Source organism: Nannospalax galili, unplaced genomic scaffold (assembly GCF_000622305.1).
Source record: "Nannospalax galili isolate Female #2095 unplaced genomic scaffold, S.galili_v1.0 scaffold305, whole genome shotgun sequence".
Taxonomy (NCBI): domain Eukaryota; kingdom Metazoa; phylum Chordata; class Mammalia; order Rodentia; family Spalacidae; genus Nannospalax; species Nannospalax galili.
In genome coordinates, this window is record NW_008356258.1 from 10,578,536 (window position 1) to 10,604,158 (window position 25,623).

Here is a 25,623-nt window from a genome sequence, read left to right on the forward strand (position 1 = left end):
TGAGTTCTGTAGCCACAGCCTGGCCTGGAACTCAATATGGACACCAGGCTGGCCTTGATTTCATAGAGATCCACCCACCTTTGCCTCCTAAATGCAGGATTAAAGGCATTAAAAGGATTAAAATTTAAGATGTTTTAAAGCACTGTATTTTTATTCAAAGGGCTTTCTAGAAATATTAAATGATGCATTTGAAGACTCTTTAGTGCTTTTTTTTTTTTTTTTTTTTTTTTTTTTGAGACAAGGTCCTCCTGTAGCCCCAGCTGGCCTGGAACTCATTATATAGACCAGACTGGCCTTGAACTCACAGAGCTCTTACTGCCTCTGCTTCCTGAGTGCTAGGATTAAAGGCGTACACCACCATACCTGGCTTAAAGACTTTTTTTATAATTTACTATAATGACTGCATGTACTAGGGGAGCACTATGCCACTGAACTGTATACCCAACCCCTCCCTTTTTTTTTTCACTTTTTAATCTTGAGACAGGCTAGCCTTTATTCATCTGTGTAGTAGACCAGGCTGCCTCAGCCTCCTAAATAGCTGGAGTTGTAGGCACATGACATCAAGCCTTCCCTTCTAAAGTCTTAAAGTCATTTTGTGGTTTAGGAACTAAACTTTATTGCCTAAACCTTGAATTGTTTATTAAATTCCTGTTAGACAACAGTACCTCATTGACTTCTTTTAGATCATTGTGTTTTCTTTTTTTTTTTTTTTTTTTTTTTTTTTTGGTCTTTTTGAAGCAGGGTCTCCCTGTGGCCCCAGCTGTCCTGGAACTCAGTATGTAGACCAGGCTGGCCTTGAACTCACGAGATCCGTCTGCCTCTGCCTCCCAAGTGCTGGGACTACAGGCATGCACTACCACGCCTGGCTTCCATTGTGTTCAAAAAACAACTACATACTAAATTTTAAGGAACCTGGTACTTTTCAAGTATTTAAATGAGCAAAAACTTGAAGTACTGTCAGTATTACTTTAGTAACTTGAGGTCATTAATTGTGTTCAGGAAGTACCCACTGTGTCAGAGGTAAAAAGCTGGGGTGTGGTGGTATGCCCTTGGAATTTCAACACCCAGGAGGCTGTGACAGAATAAGATTTCAAGGACAGCCTGGGCTATCTAGCAAGAACCTTCTCAAAAAAATGAAAAAGATAAAGACAGATCTAAAAAGTACATTGGGGGCTAGAGAGGTGACTCAGCAGTTAAGAGCACTGGCTGCTCTTGTGGAAGACCTGGGTTCCCAGCACCTGCATGGCGGCTAACCATTGTAACTCCAGTTCCTGGGGATTCAATACCCTTTTCTGACCTTCCTGCACTTACATACATGTAGACAGTACACTCATGTACATAAAATAAAAATGATGATAAGATTTTTTTCTTTTAGTTGCATTGGTTCAGAGCTAACTGCCACCATCAAAAACAAAAACTTTAAATGAAAGTGGGAAAAAAGAGGGAATCTAAATGCTGTGTTTATAGGAGAAAGGACACTTTTTCAGTGAAGTCAGTGTTTGAATTCAGTCTAGGTATTTGTCTCTTTTTGCTTTATTGCCATTGTACTTAGTGATTCACACAAATTATAGCCCTTCATCTGATAGGTTCATCCTTATTCAGCATCTTTTTTTTTTTTTTTTTTGGTCTTTTTGAACAGGGTCTCCCTGTAGCCCCAGCTGGCCTAGAACTCACTATGTAGACCAGGTTAACCTTGAACTCACAGAGATCCACCTGCCTCTATCTCCTGGGAGCTGGGTGGCATGTGCCACCTTGTCTGGCTCAGCATCATTTCTTGAGCATCTCATACAGCAGACACTTTCCTGAGGTGTGGGAATGGATCACTGCTTAGAAAGACATGTCCCTGATCTCATTTTGTTGCTCTTTAGTTCAGGAGAAACAACCCACACTTACCACTGAAGAAAAGAAAATATGGGGATGCTCAGGGAAAGCCCCAGAAATGGTAAAAGTTTCTGCCAAGACTTGAATACCAGTAGAGACCTGCTCTGATAATGCCAGAGCAGAGAGCAGTCTGGGTTATGAGGACAGCCAGCACAAAGCTGGAGGTGAGGACAGGCTTTGCAGATTAGTAGATTAGGCACAGAAATTCTGTGTGAATAAAAATACAAAGAAGGCAGATGTGGTTGGGCTAGGAAAAGAGGATGAGATGGAAGGAGCCCTGTTCTGCACGAGTTTCTCATGTGGATGAGAGTTTGGCTGCAGAAGAAAAGATAGGGGCTGTCAGCAACATCCTTCCCTCCATGTCTCCTTACAAGTTAAGATGTGTTCGGCAGGGACAAAACCTGGTATTCTAGGCCTAAGTTTGGACCTGCCCTGAACATCTGCTGTAGCCCTGTTTGCGCACAGAGTTCCTTGGGTGCCAGTTGCCTGCTGTTACCACATTTCTTTTTTCTTTCTTCTTTTTTTTTTTTTTTTTTTTTTTTTTTTTTTTTTGAATAACTAAGTCAACCTTAAAATTCTGCCATTGCAGATTCTGGCTACTTTGAGGTTCTTGACTTTTGTGGTCCTCCCAGTGGCAAGGTTGCTCCTGGAGACTTAACACTTCCTTTTGCTTATTCCTTGAGTGTGTGTGGGTAGTTGTGTATTTCTTGTCTCTGGGAGTGTAAGCTCCATGAGGGCAGAGATCCGCTCACTTTGTCACTTGATTCTCTGTCCTCAGCAGCGTATAAAATGCCTGGCATGTAGTAGGTGCTCAATGAATGTTTGAATAAAAGAGAAATAGGGCCAACCCATATATGTTAAGTATAAATAACAGTAGTTATTTTTTTTTAAATATTATCCAGTTTTTTTCATGTAGAATGTCTGGAGTTTATTCCCTTTGAGCCCTTCTTGTGTTTGGATCTTGATGGCACAGCCTGCCTATGCCTCCCAAGTGCTGGGCTTAAAGGCGTGCACCACCATACCTGGCTTTAATTATTTTCTTATTTTTATTTTATGTATATGAGTGTATTGCCTACATGTATGTGAGTGCTACCCGTGTTGTGCAGTGCTGCAGAGGTCAAAAGAGGGCTTCGGATTCCCCTGGAACTGGCGTTAAGGACGGCTCGTAGCTGCCATGTGGGTGCTGAGAATCGAGCTCAGGTCCTCTGCAAGAGCAGTCAGTGCTCCTAACCACTGAGCCATCTCTCCAGCCCCTATTTTTTTCTTTTTAAATAAATTACTGAGAATTTCATACATGCATATAAGGTGTTTTGATCAAATCCATGCCTGCTCCCTCCCCTCCAACTGAAATTATTTATTCAGAGCGTATGCTCATCTACACAAAAAATAAGTGAATTTAAAACTACACATAGTTTGTTCACAGACAAGGGGGTTAGGAGGAGCTTGAAGAAGGAGGATAAGTATTCTTTGTTTGATAATGAGGGTCAGGAGAGAGGATTTCATGTAGACTGATTAGTTACTTTACCTAAATTTTCCTTCTAAGTAGAGATTGAAGAAATATATATAAGTAAGCGTTGGAACATGACATTGGTGCAGTACATAGACTGTGTTCTGAGAACTCTGCAGAGCAAGCTCTGCTTAATCATTCATTTTTTATTTGTAGCATAAAGCCTGATTACTTACGTACTTACCAGATCTGTGATCCTTTTTTTCCTTTATTAAGAATATTTTCTTTTTAAAAATTATTTATTTTATATGTCTGTGAGTGCTTGAGTTCATGTGCACCACATTCATGCAAGTGCATTGCCTGTGGTGACCAGAAGAAGGTGTTGGATTTTCCCAGAATTGGAGTTACGGACGGTTGTGAGCCACCATGTGGGTGCTGGAAACTAAACTTGGGTCTTCTGAAAGAGCAGCAAGTGCTTTTAACGCTGAGCCGTCTCTCCAGCACCTAAAGAGCATTTCCTTCACCAGGCATGATGGTGTGCGCCTGCAATCCCAGTACTGAGGAGGCCGAGGCAGCAGTTCAAGGATAGCTTGAACTACATAGCAAGAGATGATTTGTTGAAAACCCCCCACCCCCTGAATTTTTTAAAACTTTGCTCTACAGAAATCTTTCAGAGAAATTATAGTCTCCCTCTGCTGGACATGAATGGTAGAACCCCCAAAATTTAGGTTATTTCGCATATCCATTTTTTAAAATGACTTTAAAATACGTATAGCATAAAATTTGTCACCATATTCTCTTTGGGGGGAGTTGTGGGGAGGCAGAGTCTTGCTGTGTAGCCCCAGCTAGTCTTAAACTTGCTATTATGTAACTATATAAGCTAGCCTGGAACTCAAGAATGTACCACTATGCCTGTGTATCTAATCAATACATCCATCCATCCATCCATCCATCCATCCATCCATCCATCCATCCGTGCGGGGCATTGGGGAGTGAGTGTATGTGTGCTGATGTGCATGCATGTATGTGGGTATGTTGTCAGAAGTCATCCTTGGGTATTGTTCCTCAGGATCCATCCACCTTGTTTTCTGTGACAGGGTTTCAGGGAGCTGTGGCTCCCTGATTCATCTAGGCTGACTGACAGTGAACCCAGGGATCCCCCTATCTCTTCCTCCCCAGTACTGGGATTGCAAGTGCACACTACCATGCCCAGCTTTGTACGTGGGTACCAGTTGGGTATCAAATCCAATTTAAATGTACACCTCAGTGGTATTGAGTACATTTTTAATATGCGTTGTGTAGTTACATAAGGACTGGTGCTGGAACTTTCGAATCAAATTTGTTTCCTCACAGCCTCGCTAAGCAGCCTTCTGATCACACCCTTCCCATCTCCAAGCCCCTCTGCGTCCTCTTCCAGCAGTTATCAGCGCCGCTGGCTTCGGAGTCAGACAACAAGTTTGGAAAATGGCATCTTTCCAAGGAGGTAAGTTGCAGGCTTCCTCTTGCCAAGAAAAGTACTAGTGGATGCAGGTTAACAAACTTGGCAGGACAGCTGTCCTTGCTTGTTGTCAGGGGAAGAACTGAAACCCTGTCAGACTAGCCTGGGCTACAGAGAAAATGAGACCTTGCTTCAAAAGACCAGAATTTAGACTGCCAAGATGGCTCAGTGGGTAAGGGCACTTGCTGCCAAACCTGATGATCTGAGTTCAATCCCTGAGGCTCGCATAGTGCAAGAAGAGAATCAACTCCAGAAAGTTGATCTCTGATCTCTATATACTGTGCACATGCATATATAAGAGAGAGAGAGAGAGAGAGAGAGAAAGTTAGAGTATAGAAATAGGTATAGTAATTAAAAAAAATAAAAATAAAGCTTGGCCAGTGTGACTTACTTAGCTGTCATTGCTCTCGTTATCAGTACCATTGATAGTGCCCATCAGCTTGGTGCCTGTGCCATCCTCACAGCCATTCTGCCAGCCTCTGTGCTGGGAAGAGATGGATCTGGAAAGCTCCCCCTTTACGTTCTCTTCATTGGAAGTGGGTTTTCATCCCTTCAGATTTAATCTAAAGTTGACTGTAGTGTTTCCAAGGCTATTCCTCTGAAATTAAAAAAAAAATTTTTTTGAATAGAGGCCTGACATTGGGAATTAATGGATCTTTGTTAAAGTTCTGTTTATTTACTTGTGTGTGTGTATGTCTGTGTATGGGCATATGCTTGCCATGGTATGCAAGTCGAGATTAGAGGACAACCTGCAGGAGTTGATTCCTTCCCTCCACCATGTGAGTCCCAGGGATTGAACTCAGATGGTCAGGTTTGGCAGCAAGTGCCTTTACTCCTGAGCCATCTCACTGGCCCTCTACTGAACTTTGACCTAAATGAGAATCTTTCCTTCAGAAAGGCTAATAATACAGTCAGGACTGGCTGCATAATTTCTGGAACCAGTACAAATGAAGTGCCAGTTCTTTGTTCATGAGGCAAGAAAAATTCTGTTAAAGGTACTAAAATGTAAAGATTGTGTTTAAAAATACCTTAATTAAAATATAATAGTGGCCAAGCATGATGGTGCATGCTTTTAACCTCAGCACCCAGGAGGTAGAGATAGGCAGATCTCTCTGAGTTCAAAGCCAGCCTGATCTACATAGTGAGTTCCAGGTCAGCTGGGCTGCATAGTGAGACCTGTCTCAAAAACCAAACAATATGTATGAGATATATATATATATATGGGGGGTATATGAATATTGACAGTTATAAATTCTAAAATAACTATTCATGTGTCATAATTTTATGTAATATGTGATATAGGACAGTATCTTGATTCAGTCTAAGATGTTTTTTCCTCAAGTATTTATGTCTTGCTCTGCTATTGGCTAACCCAGTGATCAGGTGGGTTGTGGATCTTGGCCTGTTTGGAAAAAGATGCTGCCTGAGGGATGCAGTAGCCTCCTCATCTTGAGTAAGATCGTGCTGGTCATTTGGTACTGAGTGGTTCCTGGGCTGAGCCCCTGAGTATAGTTGGAATCTAGTGGTGATCACTAGCTATCCCACCTCCTTGGTGGAGACTGGTGGAGCACTCATGGGTGCCGCGAACCGGGACTCTGTCCAGCAGAGTCCAGGAAAGACGACACAAACACCAAGGTGAGGTTCAAGCTTCTGTTTCTCTTGCATCCTTTATTCTCTCTCTTTCATTATCTCATACACTATGATGCTGCTTCTGTTCTGTTCTCTATTATATTATATCTCTCACTTCATTCTCTCTCACTATGATGCTGTTCGTAGGTCCTTCTATTACACACCTCAGTTCTTTATATAGCGTTTCCAACAGTCCTCCCCCCAGCCGGTACCAATCAGGGCTCACACACGTGCAGCGGCCAGGCAGAGTGTAGCTCATAGGCACGTAGCAAGATCATCAGGCTGGCAGCACCTGTTTTGGGGCTCACCATACTTCAGAGTTGGGGTAAACAAGCGGGATTCACGAGCCTTGGCAATCAGCCAAGAGTTGAAGTAAACAGCACGAGGTTTGGCAGCCAGCCAGGGCTCCATCTTTGGCTGGCTCGGCTGTGCTCGCTTCCCACACATGGGAGGTTCAGAGGTGCTGCAATGGTAGCTAGAGGACTGTTCTTTCTGTAAGAGGAGTTCTTTCCATGGACCTGGAGTACATGAGCTTGCTAGCTTACATTCCAGGATCTTGAGCTCAGTGGACTTAAGCTATGTGGTTAATGGCACGAAGATCTTTTGTCTTAGCAGCTAGCTGGTCCTTCTCCAGCCTCTTTTTTTGTGAAGATGTCTTCTGAGCTGATGCTCAGGTCAAGCCTAGGGTGCTCCATTTCTCTTTTCCTTTATCTAGTATCCCTGGCCTCTGGTTTTTATGTTTGTGTTCTAGTTTCATTTTTGTTGCTATGATAAAATACCCTGACAGAAATCAGTGTAGGGGAGGAAGTGGTTTATTCAGCTTCCAGTTCCATCCAGATTATGGTCCATCACTGCAGGGAAGTCACAGTGGTAGGAAGTACTACCACTGTGAAGCAGCTAGTCATATCCACAGTCAAGAGCAGAGAATAAATGCATGCATGCCCACTTGCTTGTGCTCAGCACAATTTCTCCACTCTTACCCAGTTCAGGACCACCTGCCTAGGGAATGGTGCTGTCCACAGTAGGCTGGATCTTCTCACAGTAATTAATTTAGTTAAGACAACCCCTTCCCCTGCCTCAGGCACAGCACAGTCCAGCTCAATGTGGAAAGTCCCTCACTGAGACTCTTCCCTGGTGATTCTAGGTTGTATCAAGTTGACAGTTAAAGCTCACCATCACAGACTGAATGTTCCCCTTGTTGCTACTTAGGAGATGGTGAATGATGGTGCTTATGTTAGAGCTCTGTGACCAGTGTGAATGCTGAGTCTTTCATGGGTGAACTGTTGATCGCAACATTTTCCCCAAAGATTGTTATGAGGAACTCTGTGAGGTCTCTGACATCCTGATCATACTCCCTTGGGTCCCATCATAAGATTTTTCTGGGTTTTCTCAAAATGCATTTGTTAGGTTATCAGACTCTGAGTAACTTTGCTTTAGTCAATACTGAATGCGTCTGCCACTCCTGGCAAACACAAAGAAGCAAACAGTTTTGATAATCATTTACTTAGAGAAGGATCTCTGCCAAGGCAGTATTACCGGGGCTTTGTGAGCTGTGACAACACTAGATACATGTTTGAGAACCTTTTAAGCTAGACACTCTACATCTAGATCAGCTGGTTCTCCTGGAAATTTCTGTAAAAAGATTTGCTTCTTTACACAGATCCTTTTTGTGTGAGTACAGTACAAATTTAATTTCAGATGAATGTAAATTAAATCCATACTATTTAATGTTTCCTTTGATGTTTCCTGTAACTGGTGAGTATCTTAGGGAGCTGAACATATCTTCATGCGTTGTATAATTCAAAATTGACTGTTTATGTATTCTTCCACCATGTCCTCCAAGATAGGAAAGCATTAATTTCAAAATGACTTTATTAATAATTTACTCATCTAAATCTTTGTAGAGAAATAGTGTTTTTTTCTCTCTAGTCCAACAATCTTTACATTCCGTTTCTATACCTATGAATGTTTGCCTTGTAATGTAGCAGCTTTCAAAACCAGAGATTCTAATAATAACTCTTGAAGCAGCCTAATAGGCTCTACTGCAATGTCCAAATGCCTGCTTAGGGCTCAGGTCAGAAAGTCCAATATTTGTGCAGACTGGCTGAGGACAGGCTCTGGTGCTAGGTGGGCAAGCTGGTCTCACCAGCCTCTGCCGGCGGCCTTGCCTTCTCTTTTCACCCCTCCTCCATGACCGTGGTCACCACTGTTGCCTTGGCTCTTCTCTCAGCCATTGTCTGGAGTGAAGTCCTAACCTTGCTGCTCTGGGGGCTCCATGTACTCTGGTCTGCCCCAATCATGTGGATGTGTGTCTGACTGGTGGCCCAGTTGTTTCAGGGCTGCATTTTAGGCCAGTCGCTCTCGGGCCTGAGCCTACCTGGGTCCAGACTGTTTCTGCTGGTCTTTACCACTCACATGTCTGCTGCATTGTTGCACTACACCTCAGTTGCATCTTCTAAGTTCAAAATTTTTTTTTCTGAGAATTCAGACAGCACAGAACATTATACCTATCCTGGCTGGGTTCCTTTTGAGAACAGGGCCCTATGTGAGCAGGATCATATGCCTGGGAGCCCTTGAATTGGCCACTCTACCCTTGAAGACCCATTTCTTCATTTAAAGGATGTTGCGGTTAATAACTTCCTTTTGACAAGTGTGTGGATGAGAAAATTAGTTTCATCCCATCTTCCCATCCATCTCTATTCTGAGCCTGGCACTGAACTTAAGATTCTCCTGCCTCAGCTTCCTGAGGAATTACAGGTATATACCACCACTCCTGGCAGAAAAGGTAGTTTTTTTATACTAGAAACAGAACAGTGTTATCAAAAGTTACTACTGCTTCTAGCTTTGAGAGAAAATTCATAGTAATTAAAAACATACTTCCTGGGAGTTAAAGAGTGTTGATACAGTTCCTAAGGGTTGGCTCCACTCTGAGTTCAGGACCCCTGTTGTGCCAGGTGGTAAGCTTGGGACCTGGGTATTGGGTGGGGAGTGTGGGGCACCCTACGGTTGGCAGCAGCACTGCTATCTCTCAGGGTAGAAGAGCCACAGGAATTTCATTGCTAGGGAGGCTAGCTAAATCCTGAAGGAGCTTGGCATGTTCTAGGAAGCCTTTTGATTTATTAAATTCAACAAACCATATAAAGTTGCTGATAGGATGGTCTCAGACCTAGCAGATTATCCATTTCATGGGTTCAGTGTAAAGCATAGGTTCAGTGCAAGTTCAAATTTGACCTCAGTAACAATTGGTTCTAAGCAGTCCTGACACCAGTTATGGTTTATTCTTATGTACTAAGATAAAATTTTTGTTTTAAGTGTTTATGATCTTGAAGTACTTATAACGTATACAACCATAGCTTTTAAAGGTTTTTAAAAATTATTTTAATGATTATATATTTATGTGTATGTGCATATGAGTGCAGGTGCCTGTGGAGGCCCAGAGGCATCAGCTCTCCTGGAGCTAGAGTTACAGCATTTATGAGGCACCCGATGTGGGTGCTGGTAATCGAACCCCAGTGCTCTGCAGGAGCAGTGTGCACTCTTAATCACCAAGCCATTTCTCCAGCCAGCTCCACAAACGCAAATTCTAAAGTACAAGAAAACTCAATTTGGTTTTTTAAAAAATAGGGTCTGGCTATGTAGCCCACACTGGTCTTAACCTAATGGTCCTCCCATCTGTGCTTCCAAGTGTAGGAGCCATAAGCGTTGCACCACCACACCTGGCTCTGTTTGCTTTCTCTATAAGGAACATAAGTGTGTGGCTGTGGTTTTCTGTGACCCGAAGCCTGTTGGCTGATGTGAGTGCTTCCAGCTCCATTCCCTTGGCGCTGCAGCTGTCACAGTGCATCTTATGCCATGAACACCAGCAGGTGGATCAGGCAAAGTGAGAGTCTGGTTACTTCCAGTGTCCAAGAGAGGATCCTAGACCAGAAGAGGACAGAAGCCCTGGTAACTCCATCACTGGTACCAAGACGCTTTCTGTTCCCTAGGTCAGCACTGCTTCAGTTTCTGTATTTTACAAAACAGCCTGTGTAGCTTACCTGGTGACTTGGGAGTAAATATTTGAAAAGTAAAAGTATCTGGCTGTATAGACAAATTTTTAGGAACATGCTCAAATACAATTTTATTGCGGAATAATACTTGAAATACAATTAGGACACCGTATGACCTGATATATTTGTTTGGATAGTTGATCCAAGACTACAGACAGAAGCTCAGTTGTTTTTGAGTTCAATAGGATGGAGTGAAGCCAGTAAGATCTAGCTTGTCTGGCTGGGGAAGTTTTGCAGAAATTCAGCAGGTGGCACTCTTCACTATGCTAAAACTGATGGCCAAGTTGGCTATTGTTTGCAGGGTAGAGATGGCCGTAAAGAGTAAAACTTTATAGAACACAGTGTTGATTACCAGTTACTTGTTAAAGACCACATTGACCTGAGGAACAATGGAATATGGTTGTTTACTTTTGAAAAAGAAGAGAAATAGATGTCCGCAAGTTTTACAATATAAGCTCTGAAGAATTTTTTTTTAAGGCAGGATCTCACTATATAGCCTACTCTGGCCTTGAACCTGAGATCCTTCTATGTCAACCTCTGGAGTGCTGGTATTAAAGGCGAGCACCATCACACTTGGCTAGAATTTTATATGCAGAACAGAAATAAACTAGGATACACAAGCAAGGTTTCAATATAGGCACTTTACCAAAAACATAGGGCATTGTATTGGATCACTTCCTGTATGAAATTTTGTGACAGTCTACAAGGTTCTCAAGAGCTTTTTCTGGTGATTGGGACCTGGAGATTTCCCAGAGAAGAGTTGGTGGTTTGTTAGGATACTAGGTGTATTCACATGATACCTGCAGATCATGAGCTGCTGGGTTGTCTCAGGATCTAGAGTCTTGTTCTGATTTATCATACACGCCTTCATTCTAGGTCTCAAGAGATGTATGGAGCTGGGTGTGGTGGCTCATGCCTTTAGTCCCAGCACTCCGAAGGCAGAGGCAGGAGGATCTCTGTGAGTTCGAGGCCAGCCTGGTCTACATAGTGAGTTCCAGGCCAGCTGGGGCTACAGGGAGACCCTGTCTCAAAAAGACAAGAAAAAAAAAGAGATATAAGGAAAGCAGAAACATATACCCCTGAGCTTAGAACAAGATGCCTACATTTATTTATTTATTTATTTATTTATTTATTATTTATTTATTTAGTCTTTTAGAGATAGGATCTCCCTTAGCCCCAGCTGGCCTGGAATTGGCTATGTAGACCAGGCTGACCTCCAATTCACAGAGCTCTGCCTCCCTCTGCCTCCTGAGTGCTGGGATTAAAGGTGTGTGCCACCATGCCTGGCTCCTTGTCTTCTTTTAAACATCGCTTTCTAACCATACAGCTTTGAATGTTGTGTTATGAATATTTGAATGTGTGTTAGTAAGATCCAGATATAGTTTAAAAATTCTAACCATACGGCTTTGAATGTTGTGTTATGAATATTTGAATGTGTGTTAGTAAGATCCAGATATAGTTTAAAAATCATAGGATACTATAGATTGTGAATAAGAGCTCTGAATAGGAAGTTGGTGATTGTGTGTGAAGCTGCCTCAAATTCTACCAAGCATAAGCAGTTATTATGCCATAATTTGTTTAAAATAAAAGAATGCAGAAGAAATGATGTTCTCCCATATTTGGCAGAGGTAATTGATACAGTAAGTGACTAATTGATACAATAAGTGACTAAGAAAAATGTGGCATGTGTGTGCTGTGGTGTGTCAGGCTAGGTGTGCTCATTTGCAGAATACTGTGGCCTTTGCTTTGGCGCCTTTGTCAAATAAAACATTCTTTTATTTTCGCTCTTGCTCTCAGTAGCTATGTGGTGGCTATCCTGGCTTTTCAGGGCACTTAAATAATGATCATAGTTATGCCATAATTGTGAATATTATCCCTTAAGACAAATGGAATATATATTCAGAGTATACTGGTTTTATAGCTCTTTTATTACAGAAGCAGAACCTCTCAGAAGAAGTATAAGTTCTTTGAGAATTTGACTCTAACAGAAGAGAGTCGAGTCTTTCTGCTTAGGGGATTTCCCAGAGTGCTCAGTCAATCAATCACATGGCTTCCTTGGAGCATTTAGAGGAGTAACTTCATCTGCTGATTTTAATAGCCCTGGGAAAGTTGCCAGTAAATATTCAAGCAAGCATGATGCCTGTTAAACAGACTATTCATTCAGTAGGACTGTTTTCACTTCCTCACCTCTTGTCTATCAACAAATACTGTGGACCTGTATTTTGTTTGTGTGTGTGTGTGTGTGTGTGTGTGTGTGTGTGTGTGTGTGTGTGTGTGTGTGTGTGTGTGTGTGTGTGTGTGTGTGTGTGTGTGTGTGTGTGTGTGTGTGTGTGTGAATGTATGAGTGTGGGTGCATGTGTTCCATGGTGCACATGTACCGGGGAGCTTGTATGGAGATCAGAGAACACATTTTGGGAGTCATGCTGCATATTGTACTCCAGGATACGAGGCCCGTGAGCTTCCAGACAATCGGCCTGTTTCTGCCGCCCATCTTGCAGTAGGAGTTCTGGGATTACAGATGTGTGCTCCCATGCCCAGATTTTTATGTGGGTTCTGGGAACTAAACTCAGGTCACCAGGCTTGCTCAGTAAAGCATTTTTACTTCCTGAGCATCTCTCTGGCCAGGACCTGAGTTTTGAGAGAAACAATAGCCCACATTCCCTCTAAATACCATCAAAAGGATGAGAGTCCAACAGGGGGCATTTAAATTACTTTTGGCTTTCATCTGAGCTTCTTTTCATGGTAAGATACTATATGGCAAATGGATATTCTTTTTCATGATAAGGAGTCAGAAGAGGATAAATTTAAGGCAGATAAACTACTAGCTAAGTAAGACTCTGAAGGTTCTGGATTAGCTTCCCAAGTGTTGTCCAGACATGACAGTGACTCACTGATGACATGTTGACTTTTCAAACTTATTTTTCCTCCAGGTCAACCGATGAGACATTTAGCTTGGCTGAAGAAAGCTGTAGCTCTAACCCAGCCATGGTTAGGAGAAAGAAAATTGCTGTCAGCATCATCTTCTCTTTGTGTGAGAAAGAAGAAGCACAACAGAACTTTCAGGACTTCTTTTTCTCCCATTTCCCCCTGTTTGAATCTCACATGAACAGGCTAAAGAGTGCCATCGAAAAGGTAATAAGGAGCTGGGGGTGCAGCTCAGTGGTAGAGTGCTTGCCTCACATGTGCAAGGCCTTGGGTTACATCCCAGCACCACAAAGCAAATAAATAAGATGAAAGTTAATAAGGTCACAGCCTAGTGGCAAATGGAGGAGCAATGATTTGGGGTGCTATCGATGGCAAATTGTTTTGTATTTGTCAGACCACTTTCCTGAGGAAGTCAGATCATCCCAGGAATGATGATCCTTAGCTAGATTCCAGGCACTGGTTACTGGAGGGAAGGAAGTTACTGCTCTCTGGTGGCAGAAGCATTATTGCCTTGAGTGTTTAAAGTTGATTATAATGCCATTTTTCATTAACGAGGCTCAGCAGATCAGTTATAAGGGAATTTCTCCAGAGAGTAACTTGGTTCACTCTCTCCCACGAAGGCCATGGTCTCCTGTAGGAAGATAGCAGAATCAAGTCTTCGTGTCCAGTTTTATGTCAGCCGTCTGATGGACGCTCTGGGAGAATTCAGGTAAAGTACAAGGTTTGGAAACCCCAATAGGGAATTATGAGCAATAGTATCAGCAGCTGCCGTGGGTCTGTAGCTTAGAAGAATTGGGGTATTGTAAACTAGTCATGTTAGTGTTTCTACCCATAAAATTAAGCCCCAATTTTGGATAATCTGCACAGAGGTATCCTTACTGCTGCCAGATAGATAGTCCTTGATGGGATTTTTGTTTTTTTAAAGATGGGATCATACTATATAGCTCTAGCTGACCTGGAATTCACTGTGTAGACCAGGTTGGCCTCAAACTCAAAGAAATCCTCCTGCCTCTGCCTCCTGAGTGCTTGGATTAAAGCTTGTGCCACCACACCCAGCCTTGATGGGATTGTTTTTAACAGGATGAACTGAAACCCAATTTTCAGTGCTATCTTAAGGCTTGTTAGGTGATTTCATGTCATTCCACAAATGTCCCAAGGCTAGGCCTTTTTATCCTTAACAGATGTGGAAGCTTGGGTTCAGAAGTGCTTGTCTACTAGAGTGCACATGAAGAAAGTGTGTGCATGTTAGGCCGATCCAGGCTCCCACTTGCCAGGACAGTCCTAGTTCACAGCCCCTGTCCTCTTGTACATGTCCCGTCTGGACAGTGAATCATCTGATCCCCCTTCCTTGACTTCATAAGCAGTTTATAACTGTTCGTCTTTGACACTGGTTTTCTGAAGTGCTTGCTCCTGGAATGTGGGTAGCAAGGTAATCTGCTCTGGGTATCGGATGAAATTTTCTCCAAGCATGCTGATCTGTATTTCTTACAGCCAGTCTCTCAATAGAGAATGGAATCTCATTCCACAGCAGTCATGAGTAAATAAGCCAAACAGCTGAGGGATTAAAACAAAATTTACAGTTCATAGAATTGTAGAACATTTTTGTTGCTAAACTCAAGACTTCTTGAAATAAAATCACTACCCTTTCTGAATTCTTTTCTGGTTTACATATAAAATACTCAAGTAGTTTTGGCCATCATCTGATGATTGTTTAGGCTTATATTAATACTTGTGATACACTGGTAAGGTTGTGGTTTGAAGACGATCTCATGATGGGTGGGCCATCTGCTTTGAGGGGGCAGTGCTGGGTTTGCTGTTGCCTTTCTGTGGTCACACTCAGAGCTGGCTTGTGCTTGGGAGTCTGGATACTAGTAACATTTAGAGATTTAGCTTTGTAAGGGAATCCCAGGGCCATGTTGGTGTGATCTGTCACTGCTCCCTAACTCAGTAAATACCTGGTTTTTTTTTTGTTTTTTTTTTTGTTTTTTGCCAGGGTAGATGCGTGTTCTGTCCTAATTCCTTTAGGCACACAGCTACATATTCAGGTCAGAATAAGCCTCATCTGTGTTGATCTGGGAGAGGGATGTGTTACATATTCAGAGCCGCATTGCTTTTTCACCCACTGGAGGGCCCGAGTAAGTTCCTGCAGTTTGGAAAAGCACATGTAGCTTATAATAGAGCCCTCCATGCCTGAATTCCCATCATCCCTTGCCATTAAATGTGTATCTTGTAGCAGTTACCCAGTCTGTCTAAGCTTCAATATAAAAAGTTTTATGTAGGGGCTGGAGAGATGGCTCAGTGGTTAAGTGCACTGGCTGCTCTTGCAGAGAACCCAGGTTTGATTCCTGGCACCCACATGGCAGCTAACAGCCATCCATAACTCCAGTTCCAGGGGAATTCGACACCCTCTTCTGACCTCCTCAGACACCACATGATACCAGTGCACTTACATACATGCAGACAATATGCTCATACACATAAAATAAAAAATAACAAAAAAAATTTTTTTAAAGCTGGTATAAAAGCCATTTGTATAGTTTTTTTTTTCTTCTCAAACAAGTTGGGTACTTTGGTTTAGAAAGCCAGAACACTAACTAGAAAGTGGTAGCATTGAGTTGCTATGACCTCATTGTCAACATTGCATATGCTGCTTTCTTCCTCTATTTCTTTTCTTTTGCAGGGAGGGTGAGGTTGAGACAGGGTCTCCCTGTAGCCCCACCTGTCCTGGAACTCACTATGTAGACCATGCTGGCCTTGAAGTCACAGAGATCCGCCTGCCTCTGCCTCCTGAGTGCTGGGATTAAAGTCGTGCCACCATGCCCAGTGTTGTCATTTTTTAAAGACAGTGTCCTTCTGCTGCCTCCTCCTCCTGAGTGTGGGGATGACTGGTATGTGCTACCACGCCCCAGATCTCTGTATATTTCTTTATCATAAAAATGCCACGTGAGGCTGGGAATGTAATTCAATGGTAAAGTACTTGCCTAGCATGTAAAAAGACCTGGGTTCGAACCTTAGCCACAAGTGCAAAAACAAAATAAATAAAACCTAAAAATAACTGTGTGGTACCCTATAAACATGTACAGTCTTAAAATTTTTATGTATATAGGTTAAAAAATAAGTTTAGAAATTTTTAACTGTTTATAAATCCTGACAAAGGGCATTGTAATTTTTTTCTTAAAACCTTTTATATTACTCTTTTTGTGTAGTGCTTGAGATCCAGCTCGGGGCCATTACATGATAGGCATTCTACCAGTGAGCCACATCCCCAGCCCATAAGTTGTTTTCTAAATGAATGTTTTTATCTGAAGGATAATGTACTTTTTCTCTAAAAAGTCTATGTACAACTGCCTAACTTTACCATTGTCCTGCAGAAAACCTCCATAGACAGTGTGTAAATGAGCGAGCACACCTGGGTTCCAATAAAGTTTATTTTGGTTGCAGTCATGGGGCTGGAGAAATGGCTCAGTGGTTAAGAGCACTGGATGCTCTTTCAGAAGACCTGGGTTAGCTTCCCAGCAGGCACATGGTTGCCAACAACTGTCTGTAACTCAAATTCCAGGGGGTCCAACACCCTCTTGTGCCTCTACAGGCACTGACGACATGGGTGCACTTACATACATCCAGGCAAAACAGTCATACACATAAAATTAAAATAACTTTTTTAAATGGTAGCAATCAGATTTGACATGTAAGTCATAGTACCAACCTGTGTCAAATACATTGCTTGAATCCCTTAAAGAGTACATAGATCCAAGTTATAGCTTTCACCTTTATTCTTTGATACCAAGATTGTCCAGAATAAATATTTGTGACAGTTTGTGTATCCTTTTTCTCTTCTATAGAGGAACTATCTGGAATTTATATTCTGTTCCAAGGATAGCTGAACCAGTGTGGCTTACCATGATGTCAAGCACTTTGGAAAAAAACCAGCTCTGCCAGCGCTTTCTCAAGGAATTTACATTTCTGATTGAACAAATCAACAAAAACCAGTAAGCATCAACCCTCCTGAGACTTGTGGGGAAATCCTAAGCCAGTATATGTTCCACAAAGGATATGCCCTGTCTGTATTGGCTAATATATTAGCATGTGCTTTTTTCCATTTCTCTAAGGTTTTTTGCCGCCTTACTGACTGCAGTGTTAACCTACCACCTGGCTTGGGTGCCAACTGTCATGCCTGTCGACCACCCTCCCATTAAAGCCTTCTCGGAGAAGCGCACCTCTCAGTCGGTGAACATGCTGGCCAAAACACATCCATATAATCCTCTCTGGGCACAGCTGGGTTAGTACCTAATTTGACTGTTTAGAGAATGTCTGGGACACAGTAGGAAAAAATGCTAGAATTTATAGTTTATACTGGCTGTTCATCCTAGATGTTCAGGAATTGTTTCTTGCAGGAAGGAAATTGGCCCACAGGTTTGAATTGTCGGGCTGCTGCCCTCATGCCCTTTCCTTCGCTAGTAGCCTTGTTCTGATCTTTTAAAGCAGTGTAGGTAAACTGAGTTCTTCTTTTCACAGAGGCTGTTCACCCTGGCACAGGGTTCCTTAACTACTGATTTTTTGGGCCAGACCATTCTTTGTGCTGAGTTGTGATGGGGGCTGGAGGGGGCTGTCTTTTGTTCAGCAGTCCTGACCTCCATTCATTAGATGCCAGTAGAACTCCCTGCCAAAGTTGTGACCATCACAAATATCTTAAAGCATTGTCAGATTTCCCTGGGGAGAGGAGCAGTAAAAGAAACTCTAGTAAGAACTGCTGCCCGGAGGAGGATGGCTTGAAAGGGGAAGGAGTAGACAAAGAGAAAGTGACTCTCACTGCCCTTTCTAACTGTAATTCCGGGGTCCTGTCTGTCACTTGGTCCTTGCAGTTGGTGGTAGCATTACCTCCCCAAGCCATGTGTATAGGCCTGGTGTAGGAATCTAAGGCTGTGGCTGAGTTAGTAATAGAGTTTGTTTGTATGAGACTAGGGTTATATATCTGAGTTCATGGGAACTCATACTCAGGAAGCATTAGAGTGACAAGGTCTGATTCACATGGCACTTGTCCTAGCCACTTGCTAGGTCACAGAGTTGATCACTCAGCTGTCTCTTGGACAAGGTGGATCCACGTTCAGGTCATTTCAGAGTGTCCAGATTACTGCTTTGATAAGAGTGTCAAGGGACGTAGGAAAGAGAGACAGGGAGCGGAAGAGTGTGTGGACTAGAGGCCTGGTGTTGGCTCGTTTCTGAAGGCAAGTTGTTCAACCTTTCTGTGCCCGATTTATTTATTTGTGCTAAGGGTGGAACCTAGGGTCTTGCACATGGCTAAGCAACCATTCCTCACCTGTCAAATGGGATGGGGACAGGACTTCCTTTGTATGTTTGCAGGTTGCAATCACTGGTATAAAACTCCTTTGCTGTATAGTACTGTTGCTGAAAGTATATCGTGAGGCATTTATATATAGAAAGGGGAGGAATGGGGTTTTCAAGGAAGGCCTACTTGAGGGAATCATCAAATAGCATTTTCTAGAAAAAGATGTAGACTTGGATAAAGCACTCTAGTATTGGAAAACAGTGTTTCAATAACTATAAACAAAAGCTGGCCACATGAAATAAGCACTGTTTTTTAGTGCTTTCAACACATCCTCATCAATGAGATTCTCCCTCCTGCCCTGTTACAAGTGTCCTTATTTTATAGCAATAAAAATACTACCTTTTCCTTGTGCCTTTAATCATGAGACACCAAAGAAAATGCAAGTTTCATAATTAGTAATAAGTGTGTTTTTAATGAATTAACTAAAGAATTTGTGGATATTAAAACCATATCAGACTGGGAGTGATGGCTTGTGGCTGTTATCCCATGACTTGGAAGATAGAATCAGGAGCATTGAGTTGGAGGCCAGTCTGAGCTACATAACCAAGGCCTTGTCTCAAAAAAAAAAAGAAAAAAAAATTCCGGTGCTTTATATTTTAATGGTTGGTACAGTGAACATTTTGGGATCGTATGGCCCTTCCTGAGGATGTGTATTGTTCTTGTTTGGGGTAGTCATCTTTTAAAGGTATAATATTTACTGCTGAAGGGAAGGGGCTGGATGTTAAGAAAATACAATATCTGGTACTGCAGGGTCACCAATAAAACAGTGGTAATTAAGCACCTTGCATTTAATTATATAAATGCATTTATAATTAGGCATATTTCTCCTGTGAATCTAGCTAATTGGGAGCCACTAATTCCTTGCGGTCAGCATAATAAGACAAAAATCCCTTCCTGTGGGCCCATTTGTTGGTTTTCATTGGCAATCACGTACCACTGATGGTCTTCAGCTCTCCCTTCCTGCAGAGGTCCGGCTGTTGATTGGAGTAGTACCAGATGATGAGGCCCTGTGTAGAGAAGGCATATGACAGCTTTGTACAGCCAAGTTTGATGACTAAATTTCCATTATTACAAAAAATGGAGGCGTTTCCATGATTTGACAGAGGATGCTCTTAAATTGCAATTTTTTTTTTCTGTGTGTCAGTTAAACATGTAATACAGTAAACAGGAAAATATAGGCTTCTGGGACTAAACACTAATGCTGATATAATTTTAATCCAGTTTCCTAAGTAATAGAAGAGATTCTATCTTGAATAACTTCAAAGTCTTACTTGAAAGCTTGTTAGAATGGTTAGGACCTCTGTTCTTGCCTCTGTGGCTTCTCAGCCCTCTGGGAAGGTAAGAAAGAAGCTTGCCCCTGTTAATTCTCAAGGTCTTGCCCTTTAGGAACATAGTGATCTGCCTTTGCCTCCCAGTATGTCATGCACAAGAGTTTCCACACTGGGGATACTACCACATCATTGGTTTGTGGAAGCAATTGGTAGGTCAGAAAAAGCATTTAAACAACATAGTAGAATAGAAAATACCAGAGTGACTTACACAGACATGCTGTAAAATACATGTTTCAGAGGGTGTTTAGCTTTTGGAAGCTCAGCAACATGTCTAGGTATTATCTTTCAGTTTTTCCTACTTAGTGTTCATTGAGTTTCTTGAATGTGTAGATCTTTGTGAAGTTTAGGAATTTGGGTGTTCGTCTTTAAAAATCTATTTCTGTTCCAGTTTCTCCTCTCCCTAGAATCCTCATTATGGACATGTGTTGTGCTTGATGGCACCCCATAGGCACTATGGGCCGTGTGTGTCTTGTCTTCATTCTTTTTTAATTTCTATACTTCTAAATGGCGAATCCCAGATCACGTGTTGTCAAATGTGCCATCTTTTTCTTCCTTCTCCTCCGTCTGCTCTTCATCAGCGTCTTGGAATTAAATGAGCATTAGGCTTGACCGCCACAAACATGTTAGGTATTTACATATTTGAGGCAACTCCTATGAGGCTTCCTATTTTATAGACAAGGAAGCTGTCTTCAGGAGAGTTAGAATGTAACATCTATATGTTTCAGAGTATTCTCCACATTTGCACCAACTCTGTTATCTTCTGGTTTAAAAAAAATACTTGGACATTAAATCTAACAACATGAAAGCATTCTCAGGACTTGGGAGACAACTCAGCAGTTAAGAGTACTGGTTGCTCTTGCCAAGGACCCAGGTTTGGTTTCCAGCACCAACATGGCAGCTAACAACCATCTGTAACTCCAGTTCCCAGGAAATTTGATGCCTTCTTTTGGCCTCCACTGGCATTGCATGACATGGGTGTACTTACATGCAGGCAATACACTCATACACATAAAATAAAAAATAATAAGTTTTAAAAAGTAAGGATGCATCCTCTGTATCTTCCTTCCTCCTTTCCTATGGAAAATGTTGTCAACCTTGATTTTTATATTAACCATTATGTAGTCTTACCTCCATGACTTTTCATTCAGCATTATATTGTGTGTGTGTGTGTGTGTGTGTGTGCTGTGTGTAGAGGCTGGAGAAGGATAGTATTGGGGTGTTGTCCTCTACTACTCTCTTCCTTATTCCCTTGAGACAGATTCTCATACTGAACCTAGAGCTCACTGTTCCCTAGCACTGGGGTTTCAGGAACATGTGACCACACATGGCTTTTTTATATGGGTGTTGGGGAATGAACTCAGTCCTCATGCTTGTACAGGTCTGTCTGTAGAGCTCTTTTCCTGACCCTTATTCTATAACATAATCCCATATTTGCCCATTTTGTGTACAAACTACCTTTTTTTGTTCTGTTTTGTTTTTAAGGGAAGATTTTGGAACTATTCCCATGAATAAGGGACATTGTACTTATTTTCTAGTTTTGTTACTATAAACTACAACAATATCTGTTGTCTGTGGCTTGTGAAGATCTTTTTATGTACTGAGTATACCTGAAAAAATCTAGACAATGCTGGTGTCGGTGGTGTGAGCTTGTAATTCCAGTTACTAGGAAAGCTGAGGCAGGGTGATCATGTGTTCAAGACCAGCCTGGGCTATGTAGAGAGACTCTGTTTCAAAATAATAAACAAAAATGAGAAAAGTAATAGATCTAAAAACTTTACTAGAAGGTTTGAATACTGTATATTTTGGTATATATTTTAAATGAATCTTCTAATTGTTGGTACTAATTAATATTCTTACCAACAGTTTAGTTCAATGTCTAATTCCTTACATCGTTTGAAATGCTATTTTATATATTTTTAAGTTTTGCACAATTTATTTAAAAATCATTCTTTTTAAATTTTTTAGCTTAAGTTATTTGTATATGTGTGTGTGTGTGTGTGTGTGTATGTGTGTAGGTAGGTGTGTGTGAGTGCAGGTGCCCATGGAGACAAAGGTGTTGGATCACTTAGAGCTGGAGTTACACATGGTCACACCCAATAAAGGTGCTGGGAATATAACTTATGTCTTCTGCAAGAGCATGCATTCTCTTAGCCACTGAGCCGTCTCTCCAACCCCCATTCTTTCCATTATAAGTTTTCTTTGTGGCATTGTAATTGAACCCAGGACCTTGTACATGCCAGTGCATAATAGCACTCTATCACTGAACTACATCCCTAGAACCATCACTCATTTTTATGGTGCTATAATATTCCATCGTGGATGTCATATGATTGAACAAATTTATATGATTGACCATTTACAATGAGCATAATTTTTTCATATAATAATATAGTGAGGAACATTGTGGTGAGCATAAAATTTGTCCCCGTAATTCTTGGAAACTAAATGCTACCTTATGTGGCAAAAAAAAAAAAAAAAAAAAAAAAAAAAAAACCCATGTCTTTGTAAATCTGGTTAAATTAAAGAATTTAGGAGCTTGCAATGGGAAGATTTATTCTGGGTTGTCAGAGAAGGCTTTAGAGACAGTCACAAGTGTCATAATAGTCACACAGAAAAGGTGAAGGCATGTGATCCTCACGCAATGACTGGGGTAATGTAGCCACAACCAATTAATGCAGAAAGAGGTGGGGAGGGGTTTTTCCCCAAGACCCTCTGAAGATAGGGCAGCTGTACCAGCATGTTGATTTTGGCATAATGAGCTTTTTTTCCTTCCCTGTAAACTGTGAGAGAATAAATTGGTGTTGTCTTTAAAAACAGAAGATGTTGCTGCTTTGTTGGTGAGACAACCCAAAGTCTGAATACCACTGCGAGATGTCCTGGTGGAAGGGTTTCTCTGCCGGTCTCCTTTTGACCTGATAAATCTCCAGTCCTTCTCAAAATAAGTTTGAGACCACTGATTTAAATTAATACACATTCAAACATCTGGAATTTCTACGTTAAAGTTGTATTTTTAAAGTATAATGCATGAGAGAAGAAAATGCCACGTGCTTAGCATTAAAATCACAAACAAGCTAAACTGCAGAACTGCCTTTCCTGGTAACAGCTGACCACAGCAAGTGCAGAGTACAGGATGTGCCCAGCCCAGGTCCTGTGAGGGGTCCACGATCTCCTTCCCAGACCTGCCTGCTCTGCGTGGCTCCGTGATGGCTTCTTGAAGTTTCTGTTTGCTCTCACCACCCCTTGCCCTTTACCACTTTCTTTACAGGGCTCCTCAATTCTTACTTTTCCATCTTATTTCTTCTCTCTACTCTTCTTGTCTCTTACTCTGTCCATCCCTGGTTCTCTCTTGAGATTTGTTCTTTTTTCCTCCTCACTTTCTCCCTGGGGCTTTCTTTCCCAGTTTTTCACCTTCCTTCCCTGCCATCCAGCACCTCACTCGTCACAACCTCCCTGTCCCTCTTCCTCTCTTCACCTCCCTCCAGTCTTCGTCTTTCTTCCCAGCTTCTCTGGCCAATCTGCCGCTCCCTCCCTGTCCACTCTTCTCGCTCTGCCTTCTCTGCAGCCTCTGTCCTTCCTCCTGGTCTTCTCCACTGTCCTCCTTCCTTGCCGTCACTGCTCCTGTGTGTTCTGCCTGTGTGGAACCATAACTTCTCTTTTCACCCCTTCCTTTCTCCTTACTTTACCTTGTCTCTAATTTTAAACTTGCTGAGTTGAAATAAGAACCATACAACATAGATCTTAGACAGCTCTAAGTATACTGTTCAGTGATGTCTGAACATTGTTAGACAACTCCATTCATTTTTTGAAATCATACTCACAAGAGCTCGGCATGATGATTTCTGTCTGTAATCCCAGCATTCAGGAGACCGAGGCAGGAGGAGTGCCTCAAGTTTAAGTTAACCTGAACTATATAGTGAATTCTAGGCCAGACTGGGCTGTAGAATGAGACCCTCAAAGTTTCTATTCCTCTCCTCCAAAAAAACCAACAAAGAGAAAACAAAAACAAAGAAACCCAAAGGAATCTGCTCTAAAATTGTTTCATTAGCCCAAGACTCAAAAAATTACCTTCAAGATTTCTAATATGGGTGTGTTCTTTTTAAAAGGCCGTATTTTGTGGAGTTTTACCTCTAAAGCAATAGCTCCGTTCCCATACGTGTTGCTCCCATTGCTTTGTGCTTATCATGAAATTCAGTAACCTTGTTATATTTTTTCCCACTATTTCCTTAGTTACTAAGTTTATGATACTAAAAGTTAAATGTATTTAAAAAAGAATGCTGTTAACTGAGCAGCTTTCTGCCGAGGTTGTTATAGCAGATTTGGATGTACAATCATGCTTCTTTATTAATGGAAGCCAATTTAACAAAATGTCCTATGAATTTTGGAAGTGACTGTGACATCCTGAATCAGTGGGGAGACATGATCAAAAGAAAGTAACAGAGCAAGCTCTTGGTCAAGAACATTTTCTCAGACCAAAGCCATAGCATCACACCACAGACTGAGCACTGACTTTGAATTCTAGAATGACTTCTTAGATGTAAAAGCATCAGAACTAAAGCTCCATTCGCCTTCAGTCTTGTCTTTTTATAGAAAGGGTTGTTTGTTATTATTTCTGTTCTGCCCTTTAAGTGTTCTTAGAAGCCATACACTAGGGAAAACGCTCCAAAGGACAAACTTCCTCACGATTCCCTAGGGAGAACGACTTCCTGATGGGTCTCACAACTTTTTTCTCAGCCTCAGTCTACTAATTTTAGTTTTATCTAACTTCTGCCTTCCTGCCTTTCTCTGGATACATTCCTCAGTTACATTCTAACTTCCCAAGCTCTTTTTGTAACTGTTAGGTATCACATCTCCGTTTATTTGGCATTCTTCTGATTCTGATGACATTCAACATCCTAGTTATCTCTTTAATGGTCTCTTGAGTCAGGGTTGGTCATATAAAAATATAATTTTGTTTTGTTTTGTTAAAATAGGGTCCACTGTACATCCTTGGCTGGTCTAGAACTCACAAAGATCTACCTGCGTCTGCCTCCAGAGTGCGAGGATCAAAGTGTGTGCCTCGATGCCCAGTAAAGATATCATCTTTAATCTCTTAGCATAGTGCCTACCCAGTTGGTAAATGTTTGCTGTTTATTGTAATTGTCTGTTTCATCACCAGAGTATCAAGAGTCTATCTTATTAGCAAATGAAGTCAAATTATCGGGCAGGATGTTAGTGAGGTAATGATGAAGAGCATGTGCTGCACGGTGGTTTTCAGTGCGTTTGTCCTCTTCCTCACCCCTCATACTGCATACAGAGCTGGTTCTTGAGCCTGTTTTAACCAACTTGCCAGGATTTAACTTAGAAGACATACTTTGTTCCCTCTAGAGCATTCATATGATAGGACATAAAATTTCCAGGGTTCTTATACATGGCTAATTGATTTTTAGTCTTACAAATCAGTCTGAATCCTGTAAGTCTATATACTAAGAGACCCCTGCACTAACTACCTCATTAAGTATTTTTTTTTTTTTTTTTTT

At 41.7% G+C, this 25,623-nt stretch overlaps 1 protein-coding gene across 7 annotated transcripts in view; it reads left to right on the forward strand.

The window, feature by feature from the left end:
- The window catches only part of Fnip2 (folliculin interacting protein 2), a 151,984-nt gene that overhangs the window by 90,819 nt on the left and 35,542 nt on the right, over positions 1 to 25,623 (forward strand). For all 7 annotated transcript variants that reach the window (XM_017803532.2, XM_008854326.3, XM_029556733.1 and 4 more), the window contains 5 exons: positions 4,682 to 4,811; positions 13,435 to 13,636; positions 14,050 to 14,138; positions 17,272 to 17,418; positions 17,539 to 17,708. In XM_017803532.2, the coding sequence (XP_017659021.1) occupies positions 4,682 to 4,811; positions 13,435 to 13,636; positions 14,050 to 14,138; positions 17,272 to 17,418; positions 17,539 to 17,708 (738 nt within the window). The remainder of the gene's footprint in view (positions 1 to 4,681; positions 4,812 to 13,434; positions 13,637 to 14,049; positions 14,139 to 17,271; positions 17,419 to 17,538; positions 17,709 to 25,623) is intronic.